The sequence below is a fragment of the Rhinoraja longicauda genome, chromosome 16 (genome assembly GCF_053455715.1).
Source record: "Rhinoraja longicauda isolate Sanriku21f chromosome 16, sRhiLon1.1, whole genome shotgun sequence".
NCBI lineage: Eukaryota > Metazoa > Chordata > Chondrichthyes > Rajiformes > Arhynchobatidae > Rhinoraja > Rhinoraja longicauda.
In genome coordinates, this window is record NC_135968.1 from 3348867 (window position 1) to 3363592 (window position 14726).

At 50.3% G+C, this 14726-nt stretch overlaps 1 protein-coding gene across 2 annotated transcripts in view; it reads left to right on the forward strand.

Annotated features, from left to right (window-relative positions):
* Positions 1 to 14726, forward strand: part of ipo4 (importin 4) — a 77407-nt gene that overhangs the window by 8203 nt on the left and 54478 nt on the right. For both annotated transcript variants that reach the window (XM_078412745.1, XM_078412746.1), the window contains 4 exons: positions 666 to 795; positions 4376 to 4555; positions 5440 to 5505; positions 9759 to 9860. In XM_078412745.1, coding sequence (XP_078268871.1) covers positions 666 to 795; positions 4376 to 4555; positions 5440 to 5505; positions 9759 to 9860 — 478 coding nt within the window. The remainder of the gene's footprint in view (positions 1 to 665; positions 796 to 4375; positions 4556 to 5439; positions 5506 to 9758; positions 9861 to 14726) is intronic.

A 14726-nucleotide genomic window follows, 5' to 3' on the forward strand; every position in this document is an offset into this window, starting at 1 on the left:
TGAAGCTACTTCCAGCCTTCCTGACGCAGTAGGTCAGGGCATTGAATATCAGAGTCAGGAACTCATGTTGCAGCTTCCTAGAATCTGGGTCAGGCCACATTTGTAGTATTGCCCACAGTTCTGGTCACCCCATGATCGGAAGCATGTGGAGGCTGTGGAGAGGGTGCAGGAGAATGATGCCTCAGCTACAAGGAAAGGTTCGACAAATTTGGATTGTTTTCTCTGGAGCATCAGAGGTTGAGGGGAAACCTCTGAAAGAAAGGTACAAAATACTGTGAGCCTGGACGGCCAGAGTGTTTTTTCCCAGGGTGGAAATGTCACAGAGTAGAGGGCACAGGTTTAACGTGTGAGAGTAAAGGTTTTTGTTACACAGACGGTGCAACATGTTACAGGGGGTGGTGTTTGGATCGGAGGGATATGGATCACTTGGAAGCAGGGATGAGCATAATTTGGCATTATGTTCAGCACGGACATTGTGGGCCAAAGGGCCTGTTCCTGTGCTCAACATGTCTCGGGCTTAGTTTGCTCCCTCTGTACCTTTGCGTTATGCGAGTGTCTGATACAGGCGAGTGTGTGGGAAACCGCTCCGGGATGGTTGGCAGGTGGAAGTGTCCACGCCAGGTCCTGGCGGGCCGTTCTCATCTTGTCTTCCTTTCCTTTCACAGGCACAAGGTGCGGCATTCTGTAGCCCAGCTGGCTGCCATCATCGTCAAACACGAAACGCCAGAGAAATGGCCCCAACTGCTTCAGTTTATAACCCAGTGGACGAAGAGCAGCGTTCCGGGGGAGAGACAGGTGGGCATGGGCGGGCAGGCGGGTGGGCAGTGGCAACGTAAGATAACAAGCGTGCTGATAACAATGGCCCCAACTGCTTCAGTTTATAACCCAGTGGACGAAGAGCAGCGTTCCGGGGCAGAGACAGGTGGGCACGGGCAGGCGGGCAGGCAGGCGGGCAGTGGTGACGTAAGATAACAAGCGTGCTGACTTGGGTGGAGCTGGTTAAATGGCCAGCTACAGGCAACGCTAGGTGTGAAACACTCCAAAGATGTACAGGTTTGTAGGTTCATTGGCTTGGACCATATGCAGGCAGAGGGTGGTGAGGGCCTGGAACACATTGCCAGGAGTGGCGGTGGAGGTGGATATAATAGTGCCCTTTAAGAAGCTGTTAGACAGGCGCTGGATTTGCAGGGAATGAGGGCTATGGATCACTTGCAGGCAAATGAGATTAGAGCAGGTAGGCATCATGTTCAGCACCAAACTTGGCCCATTCCTGTGCTGTGCTGTACTGTTCTATGTTCATTGTTTAACTGGGGAACATGAATTCAAGTAATTAACTAAAGTGGCACGGTGGTGCAGCTTGTAGAGCTGCTGTCTCAGCGCCAGAGACCCGGATTCGACCCTGACTTCAGGTGCTGGCAGTGCGGAGTTTGCACGTTCTCCCTGTGACCGCACGGATTTCCTCCGGGTACACTGGTTTTGTCCCACATTCCAAAGATGTGCAGGTTTGTAGGTTAATTGGCCCCTGGTGTGTAGGGAGTGGATGAGAAACTAATGTCAACGGGTGAATGATGGTCAGCATGGTGGCTGATGAGCCTGTTTCCATGCTCTATCTCTAAACCAAACTGAAGATACAACATGGAAGCAAGGCCCTCCGGCCCACCGAGTGCACACTGACCATTGATCACCCATCCACACCAGTTGTATCTCATCCCCCCCCTTTACATGATGGAAACAAAACACAAAGTGCTGCAGGAACTCAGTGGGCCAGGCAGCATAGATGGAGAGTAGGGCAGATAATGTTTCAGGTTCATTCATCAGACTGGCTCAGCGGGTCAGGCAGCATCCATGGAGGGTTCAGACAGGTGGCATTTCGTGTCAGGAAACTTCTTCAAACTGATTGCAGAAGGGGGAGCAAGCTGGAAAAGAGAGGTGGGGATAGGACAAAGCCTGTCACATGACAGGTCGACAGGCGCAAAATACTGCAGTAGCAGCGGGACAAACAGCTGAGTGCTGACCCCAAACGTCACCCATTCCTTCTCTCCAGAGATGCTGCCTGAGTTACTCCAGCACTTTGTGTCTATCTTCGGTTTAAACCAGCATCTCCAGTTCCTTCCAAGACGTGACAGGTCGATACAGGTGAGGAAGAGAGGGATGATTGGCAGATGGGTGGAGTGATACGATAGTGGTGTTCAAGAGGCTGTTGGTCAGGCATGTGGATATGCAGGGAATGGAGGGATATGGATCACGTGCAGGCATGTGGATATGGAGGGATATGGATCACATGCAGGCATGTGGATATGCAGGGAATGGAGGGATATGGATCACATGCAGGCATGTGGATATGGAGGGATATGGATCACATGCAGGCATGTGGATATGCAGGGAATGGAGGGATATGGATCACGTGCAGGCAGAGGAGAGTTGGTCTTGTGGCAGTTTTGAGGAAGGATGTGCTGGCGATGGATAGAGTCCAGAGGTGGTTTTTGAGAATGATCTCGGGGATGACTGAGTTAACATATGATGAGCGTTTGACGACACTGGGCCTGCACTCGCTGGAGATTAGAAGGATGAGGGGGGACCTCATTGAAACGTACCAATTAGTGAAAGGCCTGGATAGAGTGGATGTGGAGAGGATGTTTCCACTAGTGGGAGATTCTAAGACCAGAGGTCACAGCCTCAGATTAAAAGGAGACCTCATGAACACCACTGCCTCCACCACTGGCTGTCTCCTTTACACCTCCAGTCACTTACTCCACCCATCTGCCAATCATCCCCCTCTTCCTCACCGGTATCTACCTGTCACGTCTAGGAAGCAGGTAGACACAAAATGCTGGAGTAACTCAGCGGGTCAGGCAGCATCTCGGGAGAGAAGGAATGGGTGACGTTTCGGGTCGAGACCATTCTTCAGACCTGAAACGTCACCCATTCCTTCTCTCCTGAGATGCTGCCTGACCCGCTGAGTTACTCCAGCACTTTGTGTCTACCTTCGATTTAAACCAGCATCTGCAGTTGTTTTTCCTACACGTCTAGGAAGGAACTGCAGATGCTGGTTTAAACCAAAGATAGACACAAACCCTTTAGAAAGGAGATGAGGAGAAATGTCTTTAGTCAAAGGGTGGCATATCTGGAATTCATTGCCACAGAAGGCTGTGGAGGCCGTCTTTGGGTATTTTTAAGGCAGCAATAGATAGATTCTTGAACAGTACGGGTGTCAGGGGTTATGGGGAGAAGGCAGGAGAATGGGGTTGAGAGGGAGAGATAGATCAGCCATGATTGAATGGTGGGGTAGACTTAATGGGTTGAATGGCCTGATTCTGCTGCTATAATTTATGAGCTTGGCATTGTGTTCAGCAAGGTGGGGAGAGCAGGGGTAGGGGTGGTAGCCCTGAGGTCGGAGCCAGGATCCTCGTGGGCACTGCTGGGTGGTGGGTATTGTTGCCAGCCTTCGTCGGGCACAGTGATCACTGGACAGTTGGGCTGCCGGGATGTGGGCACTGCCGGGCGGTGGGCACTGGTGCCAGCCATGGGCCGGACACTGGTCACCATGCACTGGGTGGTGCTGGGCAGTGGGCTTTGATGCCAGCGATCGCTGGACGTGTGGTTGCGGGGCGGTTGGTGTTGGTGCCAGCGATTGCCGGGCAGTGGGCGATGGTGCCAGTGATCACCGGGCTCTGTGGTGAGCAGGCAGTGGCCGTGGTTCCAGTGATTGCCGGGCGCTGTGGTGAGCGGACAGAGCCCGTGGTGCAAGTGATTGCCAGGCGCTGTGGTGAGCAGGCAGTGGCTGTGGTTCCAATGATTGCCAGGCACTGTGGTGACTGGGCAGTTGGCATGGTGCCAGTGATTGCCGGGCGCTGTGGTGAGCGGGCAGTGGCGGTGGCGCCGGTGATTGCCGGGTGCTGTGGAGAGCAGGTGGTGCCAGTGATTGCCGGGTGCTGTGGAGAGCAGGTGGTGGGTGGTGGTGCCGGTAATTGCCGGGTGCTGTGGTGAGCAGGCAGGGGCCGTGGGTCCAGTGATTGCCGGGCGCTGTGGTGACCGAGCAGTGGGCGGTGGTGCCGGTGATTGCCGGGCGCTGTGGTGAGCAGTCGTTGGTGCCGGTGATTGCCGGGCGCTGTGGTGAGCGGGCGGTGGTGCTCGTGATTGCCGGGCGCTGTGGTGAGCAGTCGTTGGTGCCGGTGATTGCCGGGTGCTGTGGTGAGCGGGCAGTGGTGCCGGTGATTGCCGGGCGCTGTGGTGAGCAGGCAGTGGTGCCGGTGATTGCCGGGTGATGTGGTGAGCGGGCGGTGGTGCCGGTGATTGCCGGGTGCTGTGGTGAGCGGGCGGTGGTGCCGGTGATTGCCGGGCGCTGTAACGGCTGTACCGTCTGCCCTCTCTGCAGGTGGGGATGCTGCTACTGAGCACCGTGGTGGACATCAGCACCGAGTCCTTCAAGCGCCACTTCCGCGAGCTGATGCGGCTCTTCCACCAGACCCTGGAGGACCACGACAACCCTCTCGTGGTCTTCTACACCATCCAGACGCTGACTGCCGTGGTGTCCTACATGGGCACTGACGAGATGGTGAGCACTTGCTGCCAGACGTGGGTGAAGCTATGCCGCGGGCACCTGGGAACACGTGGCCCTAGGTCTCACCCCCACTGCCGTGACCCTCTGCCCAATATTCAATGTGACTGTTCCATCTGGCAGTCACTGCTAGTCAACCACCCCCAGTCAATATGTCCTCTTCTATACCCTTTCCTTAATTCTATTCTCTCAGCCGGTCCACAATTTATCGGTAGATAATCTCTCGCTCTGCCCATAACCCTCTCCCCCTGCCCATACCCCTTCCCCCTCTCCCCATCACCCTCTCCCCCTGCCCATAACCCTCTCCCCCTGCCCATCACCCTCTCCCTCTGCCCATAACCCTCTCCCTCTGCCCATAACCCTCTCCCCCTGCCCATAACCCTCTCCCTCTGCCAATAACCCTCTCCCTCTGCCCATAACCCTCTCCTCTGCCCATAACCCTCTCCCTCTACCCATAACCCTCTCCCTCTGCCCATAACCCTCTCCCTCTGCCAATAACCATCTCCCTCTGCCCATAACCCTCTCCTCTGCCCATAACCCTCTCCCTCTGCCCATAACCCTCTCCCTCTGCCCATAACCCTCTCCTCTGCCCATAACCCTCTCCCTCTGCCCATAACTCTCTCTCTCTGCCCATAACCCTCTCCCCCTCTGCCCATAATCCTGTTGCCCCTGAACTCTGCCCATAACCCTCTCCCCCTCTGTCCATAATCATGTTGCCCCTGCCCTTGGCTGATAACCCTCTCTCCCGTGAGCCCTGAGTTTTATGTAAGTTGTCGGGAGGTGCTGGTGGACGTGCCTCTCCAGCCAGTCACTGCCCAGCCCTGACGTGGGCCGCACTCGACCGCTGCGATTTGACAAGGCTGCTTCTCTTCCTTCTGTAGAACATGATGCGACCCATGATCCCAAAGCTGCTGATCGCCATCCAGGCTCTCATACAGCACAATCAGGTGAGTTGAACCACGGCAGAGTGGGTGGCTGCACGTTTTGCCCTTCTTTTTCCCCTTCCAGTATCATCTACATTTAGTAAACCTACTGGAGTTAAAAGAAACAGGCACAGTGGCGCAGCGGTAGAGTTGCTGCCTTACGGCATCAGAGATCCAGATGCCATCTGGCTACAGATGCTGTCTGTACGGAGTTTGTACGTTCTCCCTGTGACCATGTGGGTTTTCTCCAGTTGCTCTGGTTTCCTCCCACATTCCAAAGTCGTGTAGGTTTGTAGGTTAATTGGCTTTGGTAAAATTGTGGAAGAACATTGTTCGTAGTGTGTAGGATGTGCTGGTGTATGTGGTGATCGCTGGTCGGCACAGACTCGGTGGATGGAAGGGCCTTTGTCCGTGCTGGATCTCTAAAGTCTAAAGTAAAGTCTAAATGGATTTCAATCAAGAAGCTGAACCAAGTAAATAATCAGCAGTCTGAAGAAGGGTCTCAACCCGAAATGTCACCCATTCCATCTCTCCTGAGATGCTGCCTGACCCGCAGAGTTACTCCAGCATTTTGTTTCTACCTTCGATTTGAACCAGCATCTGCAGTTATTTTCCTACACAAGTAAATAATCAGCCTTGCTTGAGGAGGGGGAGTGAGAGACAATAGACAATAGACAATAGGTGCAGGAGTAGGCCATTCGGCCCTTCGAGCCAGCACCGCCATTCAATGTGATTATGGCTGATCATTCACAATCAGTACCCCGTTCCTGCCTTCTCCCCATACCCCCTGACTCCGCTATCTTTAAGAGCTCCATCTAGCTCTTTCTTGAAAGCATTCAGAGAATTGGCCTCCACTGCCTTCTGAGGCAGAGAATTCCACAGATTTACAACCCTCTGACTGAAAAAGTTTTTCCTCATCTCTGTTCTAAATGGCCTACCCCTTATTCTTAAACTGTGGACCCTGGTTCTGGACTCCCCCAACATTGGGAACATGTTTCCTGCCTCTAACGTGTCCAATCCCTTAATAATCTTACATGTTTCAATAAGATTATTAAGACGGGGAAGAAATGTGATTACTGGCCAGTGCAGGAGTTCCTGAACCTTAACGGTGGTCATGAATCATCCAGCCTCCTGAATGCGATTGGCATATTAGGTACCTGAGTCTACTTGACTTCTGGCCCCCAAGCTTGTCGTGACAGTTCTGAGCTTCTGGCCCCCAAGCTTGTCGTGACAGTTCTGAGCTTCTGGCCCCCAAGCTTGTCGTGACAGTTCTGAGCATTCGTGGGATTTTTTGCTTCCTAGGAGAACAAATGCTGAGTGATGGTTCTCTGTTTCTCATCACATTAGAAATTGTAAGAAAATAACTGAAGATGCTGGTACAAATCGAAGGTATTTATTCACAAAATGCTGGAGTAACTCAGCAGGTCAGGCAGCATCTCAGGAGAGAAGGAATGGGTGACGTTTCGGGTCGAGACCCTTCTTCAGACTGTTATTAGAAATTGTTATTAATTAAAATGATCAATATCGTAGAACTCTACAGCACAGATCCAGGCCCTTTGGCCCAACTTGTCTATGCTGACCAAGTTAGCTTTAGATTTTTTTGTTTAGTTTTTGAGACACAGGATGGAACGGGCCCTTCGGCCCACCGGGTCCACACCGACCAATATATAACCCCTGCACTAGTTCTATATTATCCCAGTTTTGGATCCTCACATTAGGAGCAAGTTACAGAGGCAAATTAACCTACAAATCTACATGTCTTTGGAGTGTGGGAGGAAACCGCAGCACCCGGAGAAACCCACGCGGTTACAGGGAGAAGGTACAAACTCCGTACAGACAGCACTCATAGACAGGATCGAACCTCTGGCGCTGTGAGGTGGCAACTCTACTGCTGCGCCACCGTGTCGCCCATAGGCAAACAGAAGAGTAGGGAGAAGGCCACACCTGGTCTCGCCAACGTCTTGTACGGCTGTAACGTGGCATCCCAACTCCTGTACTCAGTGCCCCGACCGATGAAGGCAGGCGTTCCCCATGCCTTGTCTACCTGTGTCACCACCTTTATGGAATATGTACCTCCACCTCTGTGGTGAAGGGATGTCTGCTCTCAGTGAGACATGTGTAGACAGATGGGCGGGGAAGGGTGGGGGGGGGAGACTTCCAGCTGTTTAAGTAGTTTGTTCGCCATCATGGTCTGGTTTGTCTCAGCCACCAAGCACGACATCCGGAGGCTGCAACGGATCGTTCGCACAGCTGAGAAAGTAGTTGGCTGCAACCTTCCCCCCATTGACGAACTGTACACTGCAAGGGCCAGGAAGCGAGCGGGCAAGATCATCTCTGACCCCTCTCACCCTGGCCACAAAATCTTCGAAGCACTTCCCTCTGGAAGGCGACTCCAGACTGTCAAAGCAGCCACAGCCAGACATAAAAACAGCTTTTTTCCACGAGTGATAGTTTAGATTTAGATTTTTTTTTAGATTTAGCGATACAGTGCGGAAACAGGCCGTTCGGCCCACCGGGTCCGCTCCGCCCAGCGATCCACGCACACTAACACTATCCTACACACACTAGGGACGCCCAGCCAATTAACCTACATACCTGTACATCTTTGGAGTGTGGGAGGAAACCGAAGATCTCGGAGAAAACCCACGCAGGTCATGGGGAGAACGTACAAACTCCGTACAGACGGTGCCCATAGTCAGGATCGAACCTGAGTCTCCGGCGCTGCATTCGCTGTAAGGCAGCAACTCTACCGCTGCGCCACCGTGCCTACCCAATAACCAAAGTCTGTAGTCTCTTTTTTACTCTGGTTTATTTTCACCCACACGTTTAGACCGTAAAAGTGTATCCTTATTGTTTTGATGTGTTTATGCTTTATTCTTAATTGTTAACTTTAAGTTTGTGTTGTCATTTGTGAGCGGAGCACCAAGGCACATTCCTTGTATATGCATACTTGGCCAATAAACGTGTTCATTCATTCATTCATTCATTCTCTAGTAGCCATGGTATCACAGCGGCAGAGTTGCTGCCTTACAGCACCAGGGACACGGGTTCCATCCTGACCACGAATGACTTCTGTACGGAGTTTGTTCGTTCTCCCTGTGACCTGCGTGGATTTTCTCTGGGTGCTCTGGTTTCCTCCCACACGTCAAAGACATGTAGGCGTAAAAAAATATATAAAAGTTAAAAAAATAAATTATATTCCTCTTGGGATAAATAAAGTTCTATCATATTGTATCGTTTGTAGGTTGATTGGCTTTGGTAAAAACAATGGACATTGTCCCAAGTGTTAGTGTGTGGGGATCACTGGTCGGCGTGGACTCGGTGGGCCGAATGGCCTGTTTCGATGCTGTATCTAAACTAAATTAAACTAGCCATGGCCACTGGTGAACCTGGCATTCATTGCTGCTCCCTGTAGTTTAGTTTAGAGATACAGCACGGAAACAGGCCCTTTCGGCCCACCGGGTCCGCGCCGACCAGCGATCCCCGCACATTAATACTATTCTATACCCACTAGGAACAATTTTTACATTTATACCAAGCCAATCAACCTACATACATGTACGTCTTTGGAGTGTGGGAGGAAACTGAAGACCACGGAGAAAACCCATGCAGATCATAGGGAGAACGTACAAACTCCGTACAGACAGCACCCGTAGTCGGGATCGAACCCGGGTCTCCGGCACTGCATTTATTGTAGGGCAGCAACTCTATCACTGTGCCACCTGGAGGTGGCAGAGTTGAGCCACCACCCTCCATTATTCACCAGGGGCCAGGTAACTCCCTGCGTACACAAGACACGATCTACAATACACGATGCCTCAGGAAAGCCACCAGCATTTATAAAGACTCCTCACACCCCTGTAATAGTCTGTTTCAACTTCTACCATCGGGCAGACGTTACAAGGCCTTCTACGCCCGCACCTCCAGACTCAGGAACAGCTTCATCCCCAGAGCTATAGGTGCTCTGAACCGGTCCTGCTGAGTACCTCCCCCATGAACTGTCTCCTTCGGATGGTCACGTCGCACGCCACAGACCTTTTTGCATTTTATACTGTTTTAACTGTTTCTAATTTTGTTTCTCTGGGTTGTCTAAATTTCTGTTGATTAGCTAATTAATTTATTGCATTGAATGGAAGTGGCATTCCCAATCTCGTTGTACCCCTGTACAATGACAATAAAGATATATTGTATTGTATTGCGTTCTCCAGTCCCTGCCACTGCATGGCCAATGCTGACTCCACAGCTCACTGTGCATCTTCCTCCTTCTCTTCCTGCAGGATCAGGCCAGTGAGGCCATGGAGGTTTTCGACGAGCTGATGGAGAGTGAAGTTTCTATCATCGTGCCTTACCTGTCACAGATAGTCCACTTCTGCCTGGAGGTCAGTGCAAGAGCTGCAAATTCCTCTTCCCAATCCTTCCTGTCCCACCCGGGGATAAGTCCATGTTCAGAAGCAGATATTAGGCCATTCGGCCCATCGAGTCTACTCCACCATTCAATCACGGCTGATCTATCTCTCCCCCCTCAACCATATTCTCCTGCCTTCTCCTCATAACCCCTGACACCCGTACTAATCAACAATCTGGCAATCTCCGTCTTAAAAATCTCAATTGACTTGGCCTCCACAGCCTTCTGTAGCAGTGAATTCCAGATTCACCACCCTCTGGCGAAAGAAATTCCTCCTGATCTCCTTTGCAAAGGTACGTCCTTTTATTCTGAGACTGTGCCCTCTGGTCCTAGACTCTCCCACAAGTGGAAGCATATTCTCCACATCCACCATGCTATCCAGGCCGCTCACTATTTGAGGTCACCCCTCATCCATGTAAAGTCCAGCGCGTAGAAGCCCAGTGCCATCAAATGCTCATCATATGTTTACCCAATTATCCCCAGGATCGTTCTTGTAAACCTCCTCTCGACTCTCTCCAGCGCCAGCACATCCTTCCTCAGATAGGGGTCCAAAGCTGCTCACAGTGCTCCTAATGCGGTCTGACCAGCGCCTTTTAGATCCTCAGCATTGTATCCCTGTACGTCCGGGCTAAGTTCTGGCTGGCACCAGCCGTGTGTGGCATCGCACCCGCCTGTCTGACCCGCTGGTCTTTCCTGGCCACATTCTTCTGGCAATGTAAACAGAGATCTTCCCAGTGCCGTGATGACAGGCCAACCCTGCCAGTGGGGTGTTTGATGGCCTAAATCTACTTCACTGCTCTGCTCCTTCTCCGAGCATTTTAATCATTATTAAGGGGTTGGACACGTTAGAGGCAGGAAACATGTTCCCAATGTTGGGGGAGTCCAGAACCAGGGGCCACAGTTTAAGAATAAGGGGTAGGCCATTTAGAACTGAGATGAGGAAAAACTTTTTCAGTCAGAGAGTTGTGAATCTGTGGAATTCTCTGCCTCAGAAGGCAGTGGAGGCCAATTCTCTGAATGCATTCAAGAGAGAGCTAGATAGAGCTGTTAAGGATAGCAGAGTCAGGGGGTATGGGGAGAAGGCAGGAACGGGGTACTGATTGAGAATGATCAGCCATGATCACATTGAATGGCGGTGCTGGCTCGAAGGGCTGAATGGCCTCCTCCTGCACTTATTGTCTATTGTCGGGAACCTCTAGATCTGCCACAGTGCGGTGAGAACAGGTTAGCTCATAGTCTAGTTTATTATTGTCACGTGTACGTACCAAGCTACAGTGAAGGCTTTTTTGTTGCATAAACCCAGGCATCAAAAAAGACTAGACATGATTACAATCAAACGGTCAACCCATACAGGATGAATAACATTTAGTGCAAGATCAAGTCCAGTAAAGTCCAATAAAAGATAATGCCAAGGTCTCCAATGAGGTAGATGGTAGTTCAGGACTGCTGTCTGGTTGTGATACGATAGTTCAATTGTCTGATAGCAGGTAGGTAGAAACTGTTCCTGAATTTGAAGGTATGTATTTTCACACTTCTATACCTTTTGCCCGATGGGAGAGGGGAGAAGAGAGAGTGATTGGTGTGAGACTGGTTCTTGATTATGCTGCTGGGCTTGCCGAGGCAGTATGGTGTCTACTTAATGCCATTTCAGGAGCCTATGGGGAAGAGTGATCATAATATGAGCTGATTTTACAGCAACATAAATGTGATATGTTTCATTTCAGTTTTGTTTATTTTCACATGTACCGAGGTACCATGACAGGCTATTGTTGCGCGCTATCCTGTCAGCAGAAAGACCATACCCGATTACAATCGAGCCATTTACAGTGTTTAGATACATGATAAGGGGATAACGTTTAGTGCAAGGTAACGCCAGCAAGGATAGTCCGATCAAGGATAGTCCCAGGGTCTCCAATCAGGGAGATAGTAGTCCAGGACTGCTCTCTGGTTGCGGTTGGATGGTTCAGTTGCCTGAAAACAGCTGGGAAGAAACTGTCCCTGAATCTGGAGGTGTGCGTTTTCACATTTCTGTACCTTTTGCCTGATGGGAGAGGGGAGAAGAGGGAGTGGTCAGGGTGCAAAAACAGAGTGTGAAACCATAGTTGAAATCGAAACAAAGCAAACTGCGAAGGTATGAGGTGTGAGTTTGCAAAAGTATTTTACAAAATTGCAAAGAGGCACAAAGTGCTGGAGTAAGGTCACCTATCCATGTTCTCCACAGATGCTGCCTGACCCGCTGAGTTACTCCAGCACTCTATGAAACATCACCTATCCATATTCTCCACAGATGCTGCCTGACCCACTGAGTTACTCCAGCACTCTATGAAACATCACCTATCCATATTCTCCACAGATGCTGCCTGTCCCGCTGAGTTACTCCAGCACTCTGAAACGTCACCTATCCATGTTCTCCACAGATGCTGCCTGTCCCTCTGAGTTACTCCAGCACTCTGTGAAACGTCACCTATCCATGTTCTCCACAGAGTTACTCCAGCACTTTGTGTCTTTTTTTTGTAAACCATCATCTGCAGTTCCTTGTACATCCCAAAAATATTGCAATGCAGATAAACCTTGTTTTAACGGACCTTGGAAGTGGGGAAGTGTCTGTTATTGCCGAGTGTCACCTATAACCAATTAACGGGCTGTTGGATCATATATTCAAAATGTTATATCTAAAGAGGTATATGAAAGATAAGATAGATACTGAAAGCATGATAATAAAGCCAACTTCCTGCAGTACTTCACATATTCCAACCAGGATTGCATTGTATTTGGAAAGAGGTTCATATAAACAGTGCAAGTAGTGCAAGTTTATCTATAAATTAGTTGGGAAAAAACCTGCAGATGCTGGTATAAATCGAAGGTAGACAAAAAATGCTGTCAGAAGAAGAGTCTCGACCCGAAATGTCACCCATTCCTTCTCTCCAGGCATGCTGCCTGGCCCGCTGAGTTACTCCAGCATTTTTTGTCTACCTTCTATCTATAAATTAGTGTTGCTGTCATAGAAACATAGAAAATAGGTGCAGGAGGAGGCCATTCGGCCCTTCATTGTGATCATGGCTGATCATCCACAATCAGTAACCCGTGCCTGCCTTCTCCCCATATCCCTTGATTCCACTAGTCCCTAGAGCTCTATCTAACTCTCTCTTAAATCCATCCAGTGAATCGGCCTCCACTGCCCTCTGTGGCAGTGAATTCCACAAATTCACAACTCTCTGGGTGAAAAGGTTCCTTCTCACCTCAGTTTTAAATGGCCTCCCTTTTATTCTAAGACTGGGGCCCCTGGTTCTGGACTCCCCCAATGTTGGGAACATGTTTCCTGCATCTAGCTTGTCCAGTCCTTTTATAATTTTATATGTCTCATCCTTCTAAACTCCAGTGAGTACAAGTCCTTGCCCAATGCCGCCACCTGCTGGTTACTCCGTCCACTATAACCAAGGTCCATAATAACAAAGGCAGACACAAAATACTGCAGTAAGTCAGCGGGTCGGGCAGCATCTCTGGAGAGAAGGAATGGGTGACGTTTCGGCTCAAGACCCTTCCTGAGACTGAGAGTCAGGAGAGAGGGAGACACAGAGATAAGGAAAGGGTAAGGTGTGAAAATGAGAGATCAAATCGGGACGATGATCAAGGAAAATGTGGAATGGATCGTTGTTATCTGAGGGGAAGGTGCCAATGCGGCGTAAATCAGTAAAATGGAATCAGGAGGACACAAGTTGGAGAAGACACAAGTGGCTGTGGTAGTGAGTCTGGGTTAAAACGTGGTCGTAGAGCAGGAGGAATCATGGGGGAGCAGCGAGGGAGAGTGTTACAGAACTCTCAGGGAGAGAGGAGTCGGCATACAAGGGCAGATAGACACAAAAAGCTGGAGTAACTTAGCATCTCTGGAGAGAAGAAGGGTGTCGACCCAAAACCTCACCCATTCCTTCTCTCCAGAGATGCTGCCTGTCCCGCTGAGTTATCCCAGCACTTTGTGTCTATTTTTGGTTTAAACCAGCATCTGCAGCTCCTTCCCACATACACGGAGAAACTGTACTGAGTAATGACAAGCATTTAAAAAACGACAAAGTGCTGGAGAAACTGAGTGAGTGACGTTCAAACTGTACCCACTTTATCAGCAATAACTTGTCAGAGAAGGAGAACAGCACTTCAACTCCCCTCCCATTCCCAATCTGACCTTTCTGTCCTGGGCCTCCTCCATTGTCAGAGTGAGGCCCAGCGCAAATTGGAGGAACAGCAGTTCATATTTTGCTTGGGCAGTTTACACCCCAGCGGTATGAACATTGACTTCTCCCACTTCAGGTAGTCCTTGCTTCCCCTCTCTATCCCCTCCCCCTTCCCAGTTCTCCCACTAGTCTTCCTGTCTCCGACTACATCCTATCTTTGTCCCGCCCCCCCCTGACATCAGTCTGAAGAAGGGTCTCGACCCGAAACGTCACCCATTCCTTCTCTCCTGAGACGTCACCCATTCCTTCACTCCAGAGATGCTGCCTGACCCGCTAAGTTAATCCAACATTTTGTGTCCAGCCAAGCTGTCCTGGCATGCAGTATTTTTATATCATTTTTGATAGCATAGAAGCAAGGTTAGTCACGTACACTTGTTTACAGGGTTAACTATTGTGATCCAGCATTCAGTAACTTTCCACGGAGAAACGCTTCTTTATCTATGTGGGAAGATTAGGGAGTCTCGGTGTAGCCTTGAGTTCATAAGCTCTTCTTTGTATTAAGCCAACTTTTGACTGTGTGCTAAGCAGGCCTGGTCAGGTGGCCCTTAGAGTCAAAAGTTCAATTCCCAGAGTGAAGTGCTGCCCATGATGAAGACAAAATGGAAGAATGGCTC